Below are 17,634 nucleotides of genomic sequence, written 5' to 3' on the forward strand. Positions count from 1 at the left end.
GATCGATGTCACTGTACAGTGATGTTACTGTAGATCGATGCCACTGTGCAGTGATGTTACTGTAGATCAATGTCACTGTGCAGCAATGTTAGTGTAGATCGATGCCACTGTGCAGCAATGTTAGTGTAGATCGATGCCACTGTACAGTGATGTTACTGTAGCTTGATGCCACTGTACAGTGACGTTACTGTAGATCGATGCCACTGTACAGTGATGTTACTGTAGATTGATGCCACTGTACAGTGATGTTACTGTAGATCGATGCCACTGTGCAGCAATGTTAGTGTAGATCGATGCCACTGTTCAGTGATGTTACTGTAGATCGATGCCACTGTACAGTGATGTTACTGTAGATCGATGTCACTGTGCAGCAATGTTAGTGTAGATCGATGTCACTGTACAGTGACGTTACTGGGGAAGAGTGTCAACATAGAGTGGCTTCACTGCAGAGTGGTGTCATTCACAGCCATGGCACTGTAAAGGAGTGTCACTGAAGAGTGATGTCACTGTAGAGCGTTGTCATTATAGAGTGGTGTCACTGCAGAGCAGTGTCATTGTAGACTCTGTCATTGTAGACTGGTGTCACTGTAGAGTGGTGTCATTGTAGAGCAGTGTTGGCATAGAGCAGTGTCACTGTAGAGGGGTGTCAGTGTAGAGTTGTTTCTCTGCAGAGTGATATCATTGCAGGGTGGTGTCACTGTAGGGTGGTGTCACTGTAGGGCGGTGTCACTATTGAGCATTGTCAAGATGGAGCAGTATCACTATAGATGAAGTCACTGTAGGGCATTGTCACTGTAGGGGGGTGTCACTATAGGGTGGTGTCACTGTAGGGCGGTGTCACTGTAGGGCACTGTCACTATTGAGCATTGTCAAGATGGTATCACTATAGATGGAGTCACTGTAGGGCATTGTCACTGTAGGTGGTGTCACTGTAGGGGGGTGTCACTGTAGATGGTTGTCACTGTAGACGGGTGTCAGTATGGAGTTGTTTCACTGTGGAGTGGTGTCACTGTAGTGCTGGGTTGCTGCAGAGTGGTGTCACTGTATGGTGTGGTGACTTTTAGATTACTTTTATGAAGGGTGGAAAGTTTTACTGTGACTTCCTGCTTTTGCCCCAAGCTGCCCTTGCCAACAGCACATGAATTTTCAGGATAGCTAGTTGCAGTCAGAGCTGGAGACTTTGGTGTGGATCGGAATAGAACAGTTAGTAGAACTCCCAGATTCTTGTTTTAAACAAGAATTCTCAGACTCTTCTTTGTGACATGGGTTGGAAACAATGTTAAGACATCCAACCCACATCCTAAAAAGCCGGAATTGAGATGCTGTAGAGAAAACTGCCGCCACAACCGCAGAGCAATCGCTATTGAAGGCAGAGGAAGGAGAATTAGGCATTTACTTGAAGAGGTAGGCTGGACATTTGAAAGAGAAGATATTATAACCAAGGTTGTTTGATACAAAGAATAAAAATGACAGAAGGAAGAATGAAGGGGACATTGTGATTTTAAACATATTTACATGGCTAATTTACTCATATAGAAATGACTTTGATAGAGGGAGTAACAAACTTCCAAAATACTTATTTTTTTTTTTTCAAGGAAACATTCATTAACAAAAAATGTTAATAGACATGGGAAGGACAATAGGGAAATTCTCATGTTATTTTTTTCTTTTTGTTTTTAAGACAAAGCCACATTCAATATTATGCTTTTAATACAAATACAGTTATGTCTAGGGTTATCTAACCACAAATGGAATAAATGGAAAGCTTCAGTAAAGCCTCAGATTTGTAGCAAATTTGTAGAACTTCAGGATAGTTAGGAATTATCTGAGTATCTTATATAAAATAGACCCCTAGGCCCACACCAGAGATTCTACCTGAGTGGGTTCCGAGTAATCAGAAGCATATGTGCTTTTCTGCTTGTCTCTCGCATCACAAGCACCTCCAGGGGTCCTGATTCCAGAGATCCTCAGACTGCATCTCCAGGGTTCTTTGTTGAGGGCCCGCAGGATGCCAGCCCTGGCTGGATGCACATGTGAGTGAGATGTATGGGGTGTGTGCTCACAGGCAGGGCCCAGGGTGGCAGACACACAGGAAATACTTGTATTAAGTTAGAATGAAGTATGATAAATATTTGAAAGTGACCTTCACAGTGCTATTGTATATTCGGCAAAGGGATCTGGAAGAACATGAAAACTTTCACAAGAAAAGAAGAAAATGTGGTAGGTAGGCTGGGGATGAGGGCCAGGTTTTGGCTGGATATTTGGAAATTTCAATGGGCTTCTCTGACTGGTGGGATTAGGCTATTTGAAACTCAGTGAAGGAAAGCCGAGTAATTACTATAACATCATTTGAAAGTTCTTTAATGAAACTATCCTTCCTGCATTCTCAATACTCATTCAGCTAAAATAAAAATATACCATAATAGAGTATCCAGGTTATGTTCGTTTCCCATCTTTTCTTTTCAAACTGTGTATTATTTGGAGTCTGATAGCCCACTACCTAATGTAAGCCTGAACATTACCAGTACTGGTGGTTCTACTGTGTTCACCTCTCCCACAAGGTATCCACCCCAATTTTTAGAATTTTTTCCTGATTTCAAAAACCTTTGCTTTAAAGAAAGGCTTTACTAATCATGTGGGGATGCTTGTAAACACTGGTAGTTTCTGTGCTTTGTAGAAATTATGATGTGCCATGTACTGCCTTTGTGACATGATTTTTTTAACTCAGCATTGTTTCCAAGATATATACACTTTCATGTGTAGTGCAACAGTTGATTTTCACCACTCTAATATTCTATTGCATAATTACGCATATTAATCTGTTCATCTCTTATTAATGCTCAGTTGTGTTGTTTCCAGTTTGACTGTTACAAACAAGCTGAAATGAACATTCTTCTTTATTTTTATTTTTGAGACAGAGTCTCACTCTGTCACCCAGGCTGGAGTACAGTGGTGTGATCTTGGCTCACTGCAGCCTCCGCCTCCTGGGTTCAAGCAATCCTCTTGCCTCAGCCTCCCAAGTAGCTGGGACTGCGGGCTCACCCCACCCCACCTGGCTAATTTTTTGTAGAGACAGGGTTTTGCCCTGTTGGCCAGGCCAATCTCAAACTCCTGACCTCAGGTAATCTACCTGCCTTGGCCTCCGAAAGTGCTGGGATTACTGGCAAGAGCCACCGTGCCCAGCCTGAAATAAACATTCTAATGCACAGAAGCAAGAGTTCCTCTAGGAGAGTGGTTCTCAACTGGGGGAAGATTTGCCCCCTAGGGACATTTGACAATGTCTGGAGACAGTTTTGGTTGTCACAGCTGGTAGGTGCTACTATCAGCACCTAGTGGGTAGAGGCCTGAGATGCTGCTAAGCATTTTACCACACACAAGACAGTCCCATAACAAAGAATTATCAGGCCCCACATGTCAGCAGAGCTGAGACTAAGAAACCTCAGGTTCTAAGGTAAATCCATAGAAGTCAATTACTAGGTAGGTCAAAGGATATGATCAGCTCTGACTCTCCTAGACAAACTACTAGTTCCAAAAGTGATTCTACTAAGTTTTGCTCTTACCTACAATATACAAGATTTTTTTGTATATTGCATCATATGCTCACCAACACTTGGTACACTTAATTTTTGCTTTTATTTTACGTAAGTTGGTATAAAATAGTATTCTCTTTGGCCCTAATTTGCATTACTCTGATTTCTAGGAACGGTGAGCATTCCTTCTTCTTTTTTTCAATCCTTAACTGAATTTCTTTGTCTGTGGAAATACATGTTCTTGTCCATAATATTTAGGGTAAAAGCAAAGGTTCCCTAATAAAAAGTGATTTATAAAAAAAAAAAAAGGTTTTGTTTTTGTTTTTTTTTGAGACAGACTCTTGCTCAGTCGCCAGGTGCCAGGCTGGAGTGCAGTGGCACGATCTCGGCTCACTGCAACCTCCGCCTCCCGGGTTCAAGCAATTCTCCTGCTCAGCCTCCTGAGTAGCTGGGACTACAGGCATGTGCCACCACGCCCGGCTAATTTTTGTATTTTTAGTAGAGACGGGGTTTCACTGTGTTGGCCAGTATGGTCTCGATCTCTTGACCTTATGATCTGCCCGCCTCGGCCTCCCAAAGTGCTGGGATTACAGGCATGAGCCACCGCATCCAGCAAAAAAAAAAAAGGTTTTTTAAAGATAGCAGCGTGTTCTACACACAGGTAACAGCCCCAGAGTGATGGCCACTCCCAGCCAGCCATCAGGGACCAGGTCCTTCCCCTTGCTATTCTTCTATCACCTAAACCTCCTCTCCTCTGCCTGGTCAGAGCTGGTTACACACATGGAAAAGAGGGAGAGTCCCCTGCAGCATGGGAGATGGCAACTGTGCGTACGACTTCTGGCCACATTTCATTCCTGCGAAATGAGTCACATAGTTCATTTGTGGCTGCAGAGACATCTGGGAGATGTGGGCCTCTCACATTGCAGAAATGGCAAGAAAGGGGAGAGCAACTAGCAGTGACCGGCACCGTATCTTCTCTAGTGTGTGGTGTATTTTGATGGCTGAAATTCTTAATTTTAAAGTAGTTTAATTTAAGAGTATAGTATAATTTTTAAATTATCAGTACATTTTGTGTCTTATTTAAGAAAGTCATTTCTACCTGTAGAGTATTCCAAATATATATATATATATATACACACACACACACACACATATATATATATGCAAATCATGTGCTGCATAACCATGTTTCAGTTAACATGGACCACATATAGGATGGTAGGCCTGTAAGATTATAATGGAGTTGAAAAATTCCTATCATCTAGTAACATCATAGCTGTTGCAATATTGTAGTGAAACACATTACCTTTTCTATGTTTAGATACACAGATACTTACCATTGTCTGAAAGTCACCTACAGTATTTAGTATAGTAACATGCTGAACAGATTGTAGCCTAGCATGAATAGGCTGTGCCATATCACCCAGGTGTGCAGTAGGCAATACCATCCACGCTTGTGTAAGTGCTCACAGTGTTTGCACAATATTGGAATCATCTAATGATGCGTTTCTCAGAATGTCTCCCTGACATTGATGACTACAAGTTTATACATCCACATGCATATATTTTGTCTTATTTTTAAGATTTAAAATTTTACTCCATGTGTAATTGATTTCTATGTATGATATGAGGATGGAATCAACTTTCATTTTTTTCATATGGATCACTAATTGTACCACCACTGTGTATTGACTACTTCATCTTCACTTGAGAGTTCTACAAAGTCATCTTTATTTTATACAAGCAGTCATTGCTTTGCATGGTATCCATATTCACAAATTTCAGTTGCAATGATATAGTTAACACAAGTCCCCAAATAGCATAGTTCAAATTTCAGTTACCATGCTATAGTAACTGCAATTGCATAAGTACAAACTTTGCTGCCAGCTTTTTAGTCTATAAATCACTATGTGGATAACAGATGCACATTCTCATCAGTGACCAATCACATCACTTCTTCCAATGTCTGTCTGTTGGTGCTGGGTCATGGTGTACTTGTTATCAGTTTATGCACAGACAGCAAAGTGCATTGTTGTGTTGCTTCCTTGTTTACCAATAATGAATCCATGTGACAGTTTATAACAATATATAATTGAAAGATGAAAGTGCATCAAAGAAAGGAAAAGTGGCAATGCTGGAAGTGAGGTTCAAATCGAACATAAATGGGGTTATAGATGAAATTTATCACCATGAAAGTGTTGACACTGCCACCATTTAAGAGACTTTAGATTCTCAGCCAGAGGAAATTAGTGAGGGGAATTGATGCCCATAGATGAGGAAGGTGGTGGTGACAAAAATGACGAAGATATTAATCAAAACTTCACTTAAAGGAATTCTGAGATATTTTATGACATTGAAAACACAAAGAAAATATGTTGTAAGCTGATCCAAACTTAGGAGTTTAATAATGTGCTAAGAGGCAAAAGATGCTTGCTCTGTATTATAAATTATGTGATGAGAAAAAGAAGGTAAGAGCCAAAAAATTCCTGAGATTTTTTATTAGAAAGAAATAAAACCTTTTAATTTTCAGTGTTTCTAATGTTTTAAATTATAGTGCATTACATGTTAGTGTTACTACTTTTCATTTTTGTAACCATTCTAAATTCACAGTAAAGATTTTTTGATGTTTTGAAAAAATGTTTAAAGATCATCAAGCAGTCATAATTTTTCCCTGTTGATTATTAAGATGGCTTGCCTAGTTTCAGCTTGTGGTTTTTGTTATGGTTCCACACTAATATGCAGAGCAGAGCTCCCTGTATCAAGTTTGTATGAATGGGAAAGGTTAATTCTGAATTATTTTTCTATTCCATAGTCAATTTATCTATGCCAGCCCAATTCCATATTGCCTTGATTGGTATAGATTTACAATAAATGTTGATAACCGGTAGGGTGATTCCCCTCCCTACACAGAATTGCCTGTGATATTATTGGGTCTTTATCATCCACATGAATTTTATTACCAGCTTTTGGATTTTCATGTAAAACACTATGGTGAATTTGATTTAATTACATTGCAGTCTTAAATTAGTTTATGAGGAATTGACATCTTTATATCGTCCTACTTACCAATACGAGATAGCACTTCATTTATTTATGGCTTTTTCTTTTTTTTTGCTGTCATTTTCTACATTTAGATGATTTTTTTCTATAAATTATACTACATCTGCTTTTAAATTTGCTCTTAAATTCTTAAATTTTTACAGCAATTCAACATTGTGACTTTCATTGAATTATGCTTTTTAATCTTTCTGGCTAATAGAAATACACTGGAATTTTATGTATTAATTATATTTCTAACAAATTTTCTCATCACTCTTAATTTTATATTCTGTAATTTTTTTGAGTTTTAATTAAGTCATATCTTCTGTGAATAATGAAAGTTCTGTTTCTTTTTTCTGCATTTATCACTTTTCCTTTTCCTTTCTTTCTTATCTCCTCTCCTTCCTTCCTTCTTCCCTCCTTCTCTCTCCCTTCTTTCTTTACTTTCATTTTTTCTTTCTTTAATTGTATTGACAAGTGCAGTAATCAATGATAACTTCTAAATTTTCACTATTAAGAATGATGATTGATTGTGACTTTCCGTTATTATTTAAACCTATCAATCTTCTATGACTTATTATAACTGAAATGCATTTATGTGAATTTACTTCTCTGCTTATTCTTGGCTCATGTGATTTTAAATAATTTTTTTTTTAGAATTTTATAGAAAGTTTGGGTCCCTATCTTCTCTTTTTCTCTGCTTCTAGTAATCTCAGTAATTAGGTTGCTCACTCACACTTTCATTTCTCTACTGCTATAATTTGCATATGCATATTTTTGTACCCTGACACGTGTACTTAACAAGGAACATTTGGAGGATGTATGAATAAAATCACAATGCTGGTATTTTTATGCTAAAGAGTTAAATAAATCTCCTTTGTCAACTCACGCAGGTAATGGATGGTATCTTGGGAGTATTGTTGTTAAGTCTGAAGATGAAGACAGCAGTGAAGAGGTGCTGTTTCCATGCAACAGGTATGCTGTTACTCAACACGTTGTTATGCAAAATTATGCTTCCTTTGTCCAATTTATTTCAACCATGTCCTCCAGCATGCCTCCTCCCAGCTGTTGGACAGCATCTTTCCCTCTCTGAAAACCAGAGCAGAAGGCCTCTCCTCAGGAGAACTTTCCTTTATCAGCACTGGTCATTCTGTCTTCTTTTGTAATCTGTAACATTTTTCTCTTCTGAAACAAGTAAGCTGAAATGGAAAGAAACTGGATTAAGACTTAGAAAACAGGTTCTTCTTTCTGTTTCTAAAAAACATGATAAGCTCCCTGCTAGTACTGTGAACTTGGGTACCACTCTGCTCTGAGGTTCAACGTCCTCATATGAAAGACGGCAAGAATACCTGTTTCCCCTAGTTCATTTGAATCATTTAAACTGAAATGATGTTATATATGTGAACTGTGAGCTCCAATGCATTGTACTAATATGGCGTAGCTATAATGTAATAGGAGACTTAAGTTGCAAGGGTAACTGTAATTCCTTGGCCGTGTGGTCATAGGCGAATTACTTAAACTAATTCTCAGTTTTCAGAGTTTTATGAGAATGATAAATCTTCTCTACCTACTTTTTAGAGTTAGGGTAAGTAGAATATCGAATGCACCTTAAAGCAAAATTCACTAAAAATAGAAATTACACAGTTAAGTTCCCTCCATTATTAATCAATCTACAGAATATATTGATCCATTTGATCAGTCATTATATAAATAGTAATTGACCACCCACCATATAAGGAGTGGGGTAGATAATGGAGATCCAGCAATAAGCGAATCCGGTTTCTGTCGGCAAGGACCTGTGGTCCCAACATGGGAACATGGGAAATGTTAACAACATGAGGGCCGTGATAGAGGCTTATATATGCTGTGAAGACCCAGGTGTCAAGGTGCTATGTCTATGTGATTGCAGGTTCCTTGAATCCAGAGAACTCATGCATTGTGTATACTAATTTATTCATCCATTTATTTATGCAAAAATATTGCATGCCTGCTAAGTGTCAGGTTCTACACCAAGTCCTAGAGATTTTGAGATAAAAGAGTAGCGTCCCTGTCTTCAAAGAACTTCCACTTGATCTTCAATGAGGTAGGAGGGATGTAGTGCTACACGAAGCTGGAGAGCTGGGTGTGCTCTCTGTTTAGCAGGTGGTTCAGCAATGCTATTCCCAAAGTGAGGGACACTCTTCAGACATGCAGAGAAGCACATTGGTGGACTGACTGGATTTTACCTTACTATAGTTTCGCTTCTAGGAAATACTCATTCTTTAAAAACTTAATAAAGAGTTGCATTTTGTATGAACAAAATGTGTAGCACTTCTCTCATCATCTGTCATTTAAAGTGTTTGTAGTAGTAGTTTTTGCCGTTTTGTGAAATTCAGGCTGTAGGAAAAGACCTTGCATCTTTATTTTTGCAAGAAATCTTAGTAAATAAAGAATAGAAGGGGCAAAGATTGAAGTTTTTTAACTCCAGATTTGGATGACAGTGCATTACTTACTAGCTCTGAGAGCCTCAATTTATTCTTATGTAAAATGGCAGTAATGGCACCTATTTTGCACGGTTGTTTGAGGATTTCAGACAATGTATACAAAGCACCTACAAAAGTGTCCTGCAATTAGAGGCTCCATGATGGTAAATGTTATTGTCATAGAAGCAATTTTAAAGAAGTTTTTTGACATGATATTACACATACAAATGAAGGGAGAAAAAACGCGTTTATTTATAGATCATATGTCTAGTATTTAGAACTCTCAAATAATTGACTAAGTTTTACTTTTGAAAACATCGTATCTGCACTGTCCAACATGGTAGCCACTAGTCACATATGGCTAATTAAGTTTAAATTAATTAAAATCAAGTCAAATAAAAAATATAGTTGCTTGGTCGTATTAGCTACATTTCAAGTGTTGAATAGACACGGATGGTTAGTGACTACCATATTGGCCAGTATATATACAACATTTGGTTTTATATCACATCTAGATATTTGGAAACATACAAAGCCGTGTTTAATATTTTACAGTATAGTTTATTGCTCTAAATGTGATGGTACCTATGAAATAACATAAGGAATAAATATAAGATGATTATTTTTCTAAATGTGTCATATTTAGCAAAGTCAAAGTTATCCAGGGCAGGTGACAATTGTCCCATTCCCTTCCAAGCCAAAATTAGTTTTACTGGCAATGCATAGGAGTAGAAATTAAGATGGAAGTGACTTATTTCTACATTTTAGAATAACTGCAAACCTTGGATTGAAATTGGATTTATCGAAAAAAATGTTGCAGATGAAAATATTTAAGATGTTTTATTGTATTACACTCTCATATGGAATGATATGCATATAGGCGTATCATTGCACTGCTGTCATTAACTTAACTATAGCAATATTACCTGTTTTCCTTGCTTTTTCTCTCTGAGAACCCAGGTTTAAATAAGTAAGAAAGAAGTTTTCTTGCTATTCCATCAGAAGTGGAAGAAACCATAGATAACATTTAGTCTCATGATTTGTTTGACAGATGAGAAAACTGTGACCTAATGAGATTAATGGAGTGCACACCTCAGACCCATTAGTCAGAGAGCAGGGGCTCTTGGTTCCTTGGCCTTCTGGAAAGTTTTAATTTAGTGTCTATCAATTCATTGTTTCTATGATACCACTATGATTTTGTGAATTATCTTCTACTGAAGAATTCCCTGCACAGGATATCAAGTTTGCTATTAAATTGTTTTGTCAGAAAGCTCTACTTAGATTTCGGAGTGTTAGATGACATAAACTTTGCTGTCTTCCCCAGTACAGTTTATCAGCTACTTAAGTGCAAGTCCCCTTCTAATTATAGGAAAAGAAAGGTCCCTGAGAAAGAGTTATTTATAACTTTATTTGTGGAGTTTCAAAATAACCAAGATATAGAGGGGTTATATTTTGTGTTGTGGGAGTTGATAAGATTTCTGCACCCAACTGTTGTATTGCTGGAGAGAAAATCAGAAGAATACCCATCACCAGCATTTACTGAATGCTTTCCAAGGAACAGGCTTCATGGTAAAGCCAGAACTGCACACGTAAACTCATTTGATGCCACAGCAAGCCTCTGGTAGACTCTGTGATATTTCAAAGACAAGGAAATTATCTTTGAAATATAAAGATGGTAAATTTTTTATGGAATATATTAATAATTGGTGGAGTCAGGACTCGGATCAAAATACATTTGACCGTAGAACTGTACTGTCTCACATGGGAGCCACAAGCCACGTATGTGTACTGAACTGTGGGCTATTCCAATGTAGGTATAAGATACATTCCGGATTTCAAGAATGTAGAATAAAAAAGAATGTGATATAATTTTTATACTGATTACATGTTGAAATAATTATCTTTTGAATTTAAGAAAATTAAAAATATTAATTTTACCTTCTTTTTACTTCTGTCCATATGCAGTCCGTATTCTATTTCTCTTGAAGAGTGCTGTCCTAGAGACTGAGGGTTTAGCCACTGTGTATACCCGCCAGTCACATGACAGGAGAGAAATAACAGCTCACTAAGGAAACTCCAAGTGAGAAATTTTGACTACGTTAGAATGTTTGTGATGTTACCAGAGGACTTTTCTAAAAGCCAGAATTTTAGAGTGAACCAATATGACCTTGCAACTTGGGTGTAGGACAAAGGCTTACCAAAGCTGGACTGCTAAAAGGAATCTGGCGTGACTTAAAATCTTAAATGCTTTTTAAAAATTCCGATCTCTCTAAAGGCCTCTTTAAATTCTTTCCATATGTTTTTTTTCCCTTTCTAACTAATGAGGCTTCTTTCAATGCTCTCTCATATTAATTATCTTCTTTTTTCCATGGCAGATGGCTAGATGAGTACCAAGATGATGGCAAGACCCAGCGGGAGTTGCTCGCAGAAAGTAGCCGCAGTGCAGGAGGACAGACTGGGTCCGTCATCTCCTGAAAGGGCCCACTTGGGCCTGTCGTTCCAATATGCTTCAAAAGGCTATTGATCTGATTGTGATTGTGCATTTGTCTTTTGCTTGAGCTGAAGCAAACACCCGAGGAGGGTCAGTTTGTGCTGGACACACTCATCGTTTCTGAGAACTTCCAAAGTTGGGAGGATGCATCGGGAGCCTCGGCCAATGGCTGCCCACGATCAGCCCTTGGTATCTGGGGTGCCCATACTGCTGCTGCTCATCTCCTCCTCCTCCTCTTCCTTCTCCTTTTATTTCCCCTCCTCCTCTTTCTTCCCCTCCCTCCTCTTCCTTCTTTCTTTTCCTTTTTCTTTCAGAAAATCTCACTACTGCTACGTTTACTGAAATGTTTACATAAGTAGCCTTTGTAGAAAATAACTGAAGAGGTACCTAATAACATTTGATGTATGAAAAACACTTTCATGCAACCTATGTTAATTTTAAAGTGGAAGTTTTATTCTTAGATAATGGTATTTCTCTCTCAGAATTAGTGGCGACATCAGTAAGAAAATGTAGAAAGAACTGAGCTGACTGGGTTGCCGTGTTTTTCCACTGCACATCCTGTGGGTCCACGTGCAGCTTGGCCTTTGAGCTGGTGACTGCGACCTGCAGGAAGATGGCAGCAGAGTGCGGGGCAGACATCTCACATCCATCCATCACTTTTCCCCATGAAGCCTCAAATACTTGTCAACTCAGTGCCACAGGCACCTTCTTCCACTCCAATAATTTGGCACATGAGCTAAAACTCATTTGCCAGCCCTGGAGAGGTCAGGATGTAGCTTTCAATATCAGAATCACCTGTATTTGAATCTCTCTTTTGCCCCTGTGGAGTAGATACTATCATCATCCACATTTCACAGATGAGGAAACCGACACATGGAAAAGTCAAGTGACCTGCCCAAGCTTAGAATGAGCAGGAGAGTCAGGACTTGACTCTAAAAGCCTGACTCCAGAACCCATGCACATCCACACCGTGACCTTGGCCTTCCTGCCTTTCCTGCATGTTTTTAGTATCCCATGAAATCAGGCAGAGGGGCCAGGGAGGTAAATCTCACATACCACCTTCATGATTTTTGTCATCTGCAGTAGCACCTGTACTAGTATATGCTTGATATTTTCTTCTTTGAACTGTGTATAAATCAGTTTATTTAGAGGTGAAGAGAGTTTGGCCTCATCCTAAACCATTTTCATAATATCCATGAAATCACTGACTTAATATGTTATTACATTTTTTTCCTAAAGGACATTAAAATAAATCTATGTCTAACAAAAATTTTAGGTTAGTCTATACACTATTTAAAATTATCTTATAAATATCCAGTAGTGGGCACATTTCACAATTAGGAAAAGCACGGTGTGTGTGTGTGTGTCTGTGTGTGTGTGTGTGTGTCTGTGTGTGTGTGTGTCTGTGTATGTGTGTGTGTGTGTCTGTGTGTGTGTGTGCATGTGTGTAGTACTTAAATCTGGCTTGGCAGATCATTATTAGTACATAATGTTCAATAAGTAGATGCTGTTATTATAATGGTTTCCCTTTTACCAACTCATGACCAAGAACTAATCCATTCCTTAGAAATGGTATACTTTTACATCTGAGGATGAAAATACATCAAGAATACAGCTTCAGTGATTTGAAGTTAAAAACACCTTTTTTTTTTTCTAAAGTGGCCAGTAGACCATATTAGGGGAAAGAAAAATAAGTGCAATCGTTCCCCCTTATTGGTGGTTTTGCTTTCTGAGGTTTCGGTTACCAGAGGTCAACCACAATCTGAAAATATTAAGTGGAAAATGTCAGAAATAAACAACTCATACATTTTCAATTGCATGTCATTCTAAGCAGTGTGATGAAATCTCCTGCCATCCTGCTCTGTCCTGTCCTGGATGTGAATGTTCTCTTTGTCCCGAGTATCCACGAGTCTCTTAGCAGCTGTCTTGGTTATCAGATCAACTGTCCTAGTATTTCAGCACTTGGGTTTGTCACCCTTATTTTACCTAATAGTAACCCCAAAACACAAGAATAGTGATGCTAGCAATTCAGATATGCCAAAGAGAAGCCGAAAAGTGCTTCATTCAAGTGAAAAGGTGAAAGTTCTTGTCTAAATAAGGAAAGAAAATAAGTTGTATGCTAAGGTTGCTAAGACCTATAGTAAGAACAAGTATCCATGAAATTGTAAAGAGGGAAAAACAAATTTGTGCACAGTATAAATAGGGTACAATACCATCCATGAGTTTAGACATCCACCAGGGGTTTTGGAACGTATCCCCTAAGGATAAGGGGGACCACTCCAGGCTGCACAGAAGCTTAGAGAATCACCTCTTGCCCTTGATGACGTTTATTTCATGGTGCCCTGCACAAAGCAGATACTGAACAAACACACTCATTTACTAAGCAGAAGCTCGTGAGGCATCTTCTGTGTGCCAAACACAGAGCCAGGCACTGGGAATAAACTGGCAAACAGCCCAGTCATTTCCCCTGCCCTCTGAGGGGCCAACTTTCTAGTGGGGACCTGAATGAATCATGTGCATGCTGCAAACAGTGCAGAGGTGCCCTGCAAACTCGCAGGTGCTATGCAGGGAGAGATCTTGTGCTCAGATTTGTATATTCAGTTCTTGGTATATCAGGCGCACTCTGCTAACTCACAGGCCCTATGGAGGGAGAGCTTGTGCTCAGCTTTGTATATTCAGTTCTTGGCGTACTGCCTGCTTATAGTCAGTGCTCTGTGTCTATTAAATACATGAATCATTCTTGTCTTGCCACACGATACACCTTTTTAGACATAGAAATATTAAATGATTCTCAGTTCAGTTTACATTTGTGCAGAGTAAGTATTCACAAATAATTACACTCAGTGCCTCTATTTTTACAAACTTTGCTGCAACGATACAGTTTCATTCCAAACACAATCCTGCCCCTTTCTCCCCACCCTGTCACGGTTCAGCTTGGAGTTGTCTAGTTCCCAATTCTATCCAGCAGCACATATACACTTCTTGCGTGATGTAAATACCAATTGGATCCATTTTGTGTTGATTCTTGTTTATTTTATCCTTATAGTGCTTATTTCTTAGACATTGTCCAGATTGTGGGACTGTCTCAGTCTAAACCCCTTATATAATAGCTATTCCCTGAAAACTGGAAAAATAACAGAGAAGCTATATTTATTTCCAGGTTTTCAGAGAAAGAAAAAATTATTGGCTGGGTACATAGCACAAAGGCAGCAAATAGATTATTAAAGATAGGGAGAAAAGAGGCATTTCGGACATGTCATTTGTTTTTTCTTGTGGAGAGAATGATGTAAAACCCTCATCCATAAACCTGACATGCATATCCTTTAAAAAGTCCTGGTGAATGGGACGAAGACCAGAAAGCAGAATGTGGCCCATTTCATGGAGCACTACAAATGTCTTGCACACCCCCTGTTTCTTCACGGGTTTGCTTGTATCTGGGTTAAAGGCAAGATAGAGGGAAGAACACTTTTATCTGATGGATGCATCCTCTGTTTTAATCAGCAAGTTATCATAATGCTGCAATGATGATATGGATGGCCTTCAGGTGCTAATGTGTTTTCATATAAACTCGCAAGCAGATTTAAGTTATGCGTTTGTTACAGCAAAGGATAATGTAACTTCTTAGTGGCTGTAGGTAAAATAGTATCTTGGACAACTAAGCTAATTGTTCTTTGATAAGGAGAGAGGCTCTCCAGAAAGCCCACCAGAGTTAGGTTTACGCTGCAGTCATCAGGACTGATAATACTTTTGAACAGTTATATTTTAAGTTACTTTTAGAAGCTGCAAAGTAGGCCCTCCTCCACATCCAGGTTAGCTAATGTTTTTTAAATGGAGGTTTCATTTCATTCTTTTAGGCAGTTGAATAGTACTGGAAAAAGACCCCTGGGTTCCGAAATTAATCTTGATTCTCTACCACAGAGTGTGAAGTCCTAAGAAAGTAACATCAACTGCTTGGGCCTCTGTTTCCGTGTATCTATAAGGACAACTAGAGAGTATGAATTAAATTGATTACTAAGCTTATAAACATATCAATTACTTGATTATAGGGTCAACATTAATATTTGCAAGCTTATCCACATCAGTTGATTGAAACTTTGCAAACACACCATTCCCTAGGCCTTGGCCCATGTTGGTTTCTTTGCTTGGAAGGGCCTTCCCTCCTTGCCTGAAGAATTCCTATTCATTTTCTGAGACCATGCTTGATGTTCTTTGCATCAGTCAAAGCTAAGGCTTCCCATCCTCTGTTTCCATATTACCCCGTCCTTCTCTTCTTATTGTAATTAGTATTTCACACAGTGCTCATGTATCTCAGTTCACACACTCAGAAGTGTGACAAATATTCCTTCTTTTGTTTCCCGTATGTCAGCTTAATGTTCATCTCCAAATCTCTATCACACAGATCGGTAGAAAATTCTTTTTTGTTCTTTTTTCTTTTTGAGATGGAATTTCAGTTTTGCTCTTGTTGCCCAGGCTGGAGTGCAGTGGTGCGATCTCAGCATAATTGTAACCTCCACCTCCCAGATTCAAGCGATTCTCCTGCCTCAGCCTCTCAAGTAGCTGCGATTACAGGCATGCACCTCATTTTCAAGCATAATTGAGGTACATTCTCCTTTCTGAGGGGCAACAGAATCCTAGAAGCTTATGCTCTGTTTGGAGAGAAAAATCTTTTCCTCCAAGTCTGTATCATTGTCCCTGCCACTGTCTTCTCTCTGGACCACTCACACAGTGCTAGGTTTTTTGGCAAGGCTGAGAACCCAAGTGCCTCAGGGCACTCCTTTCTAGGCTGCTCTGCAGCCCTCCCCTAAGAGGAAGGGTGCATGTCCTCTGTCTCCTCCGGGTCTCTCCTTACTTGAAGACAACAGAGCCCAGGGGATTCTGCTGCTCTGGGACTCACAGACCTCTTTTTCTCTGGTAGATAAAAATCTCCTTTCCTTTCCCTGTTGCTTCTCAAAAGCCCTCTCCGTTTTTCCTCCTGTATCAGTACAACTAATATAAGTTATTTTTTAAAGTATTTTGACTTTTATAGAAGACTGGATTTTGTTTCCAGTATGAACATGATGATGGCAGACAAAAGAACTTTCCCCTTTTGTTCTTATTCAAGTTAACAAAGAGAATGGAAAATCTATAGTCTCCAATTTCAGTGAAAGCAGGAAGTAGTGAACACCTGCAAACTCCCAGGTACACAGTATGGCCTGCAAAAGCCACGGTCACAGGCAAAAGCTGGAGGGCCAAGCAGTGGCAAAGCTCAGCAAGTGCCCACAGAAGTCCACTTCTCAAGGGTGTGCAGCCCACCAGGAGGTACAAAAGCTGTATTGTAATTGATAACAGCTGGGAAAGATGTGTTGATTGAGCCTGACAGGGAGGAGGGTTGAGATTAGGCAGAAGCTGGGTAGAGGAAGGTCGAGTAGGGAATGTGCCTTTGAGGTTGTTCAGTGTTAAAGAGTTCCCACAAATAATTTGCCAAGGAAAAGGGACAGTACACGGTAAAAACAAAGCTAAGACTTAAATTTAAAAAAAAAGCATTCGTGAGTATCAGCAGAAATAACACATAGCAGACACAGCCTTTGGATATTGGAAATGTCAATATGGATTATAAAAACATCTACTTCAACAGGTCTAAAAATATCAGCTGCAGAAAAAACTATGAAATTAACCTAGCATATTGAAAAAAACCCCAACAAAACAGCATACATGAAAATTAAAAGAATAGAATGCTTAAAATTTAAATCCAGATTTATGTGTTTAATGCAAGTTAGGCTCAGTTAAAAAGAAAATTTGTTAACTAGAATATGAACTACGAATTTTCTAGAATATAGCAGAGAAAGAGAAATAAATGATATGTATAATGGAGAAGTTTCCAGAAATGTCAAAATACATCATTTCAGAGATTCCTCAATTTCCACAAGATCAATAAATTTCAAACTGGATTCAATTTAAAAAATCCACATCCAGAGTCAATGTAGTAAAACTGTTGAGTATCAAAAACATACAGAGTATTTAACAAACAGCCTGAGAGAAAAGCTAGTTACCTTCAAAGAAGCAGAATGTACATGCTCAACAAAGAAAACCAGGAAAGGGAGTAATATCTTTAAGATGCTGAAAAATTATAAAA

General features: G+C 38.7%; 1 protein-coding gene across 1 annotated transcript in view; it reads left to right on the top strand.

Annotated features, from left to right (window-relative positions):
* The window catches only part of RP1 (RP1 axonemal microtubule associated), a 306,195-nt gene extending 294,355 nt beyond the window's left edge, over positions 1 to 11,840 (top strand). The window contains exons 29-30 of the mRNA XM_064384191.1: positions 7,463 to 7,544; positions 11,407 to 11,840. Of these exons, the coding sequence (XP_064240261.1) occupies positions 7,463 to 7,544; positions 11,407 to 11,506 (182 nt within the window). The 3' untranslated portion in view covers positions 11,507 to 11,840. The remainder of the gene's footprint in view (positions 1 to 7,462; positions 7,545 to 11,406) is intronic.
* Positions 11,841 to 17,634: the final 5,794 nt, after the last annotated feature.

Source organism: Aotus nancymaae, unplaced genomic scaffold (assembly GCF_030222135.1).
Source record: "Aotus nancymaae isolate 86718 unplaced genomic scaffold, 86718_ANA_hifiasm-v0.15.2.pri h1tg000036l, whole genome shotgun sequence".
NCBI classification, from domain to species: Eukaryota; Metazoa; Chordata; class Mammalia; order Primates; family Aotidae; genus Aotus; species Aotus nancymaae.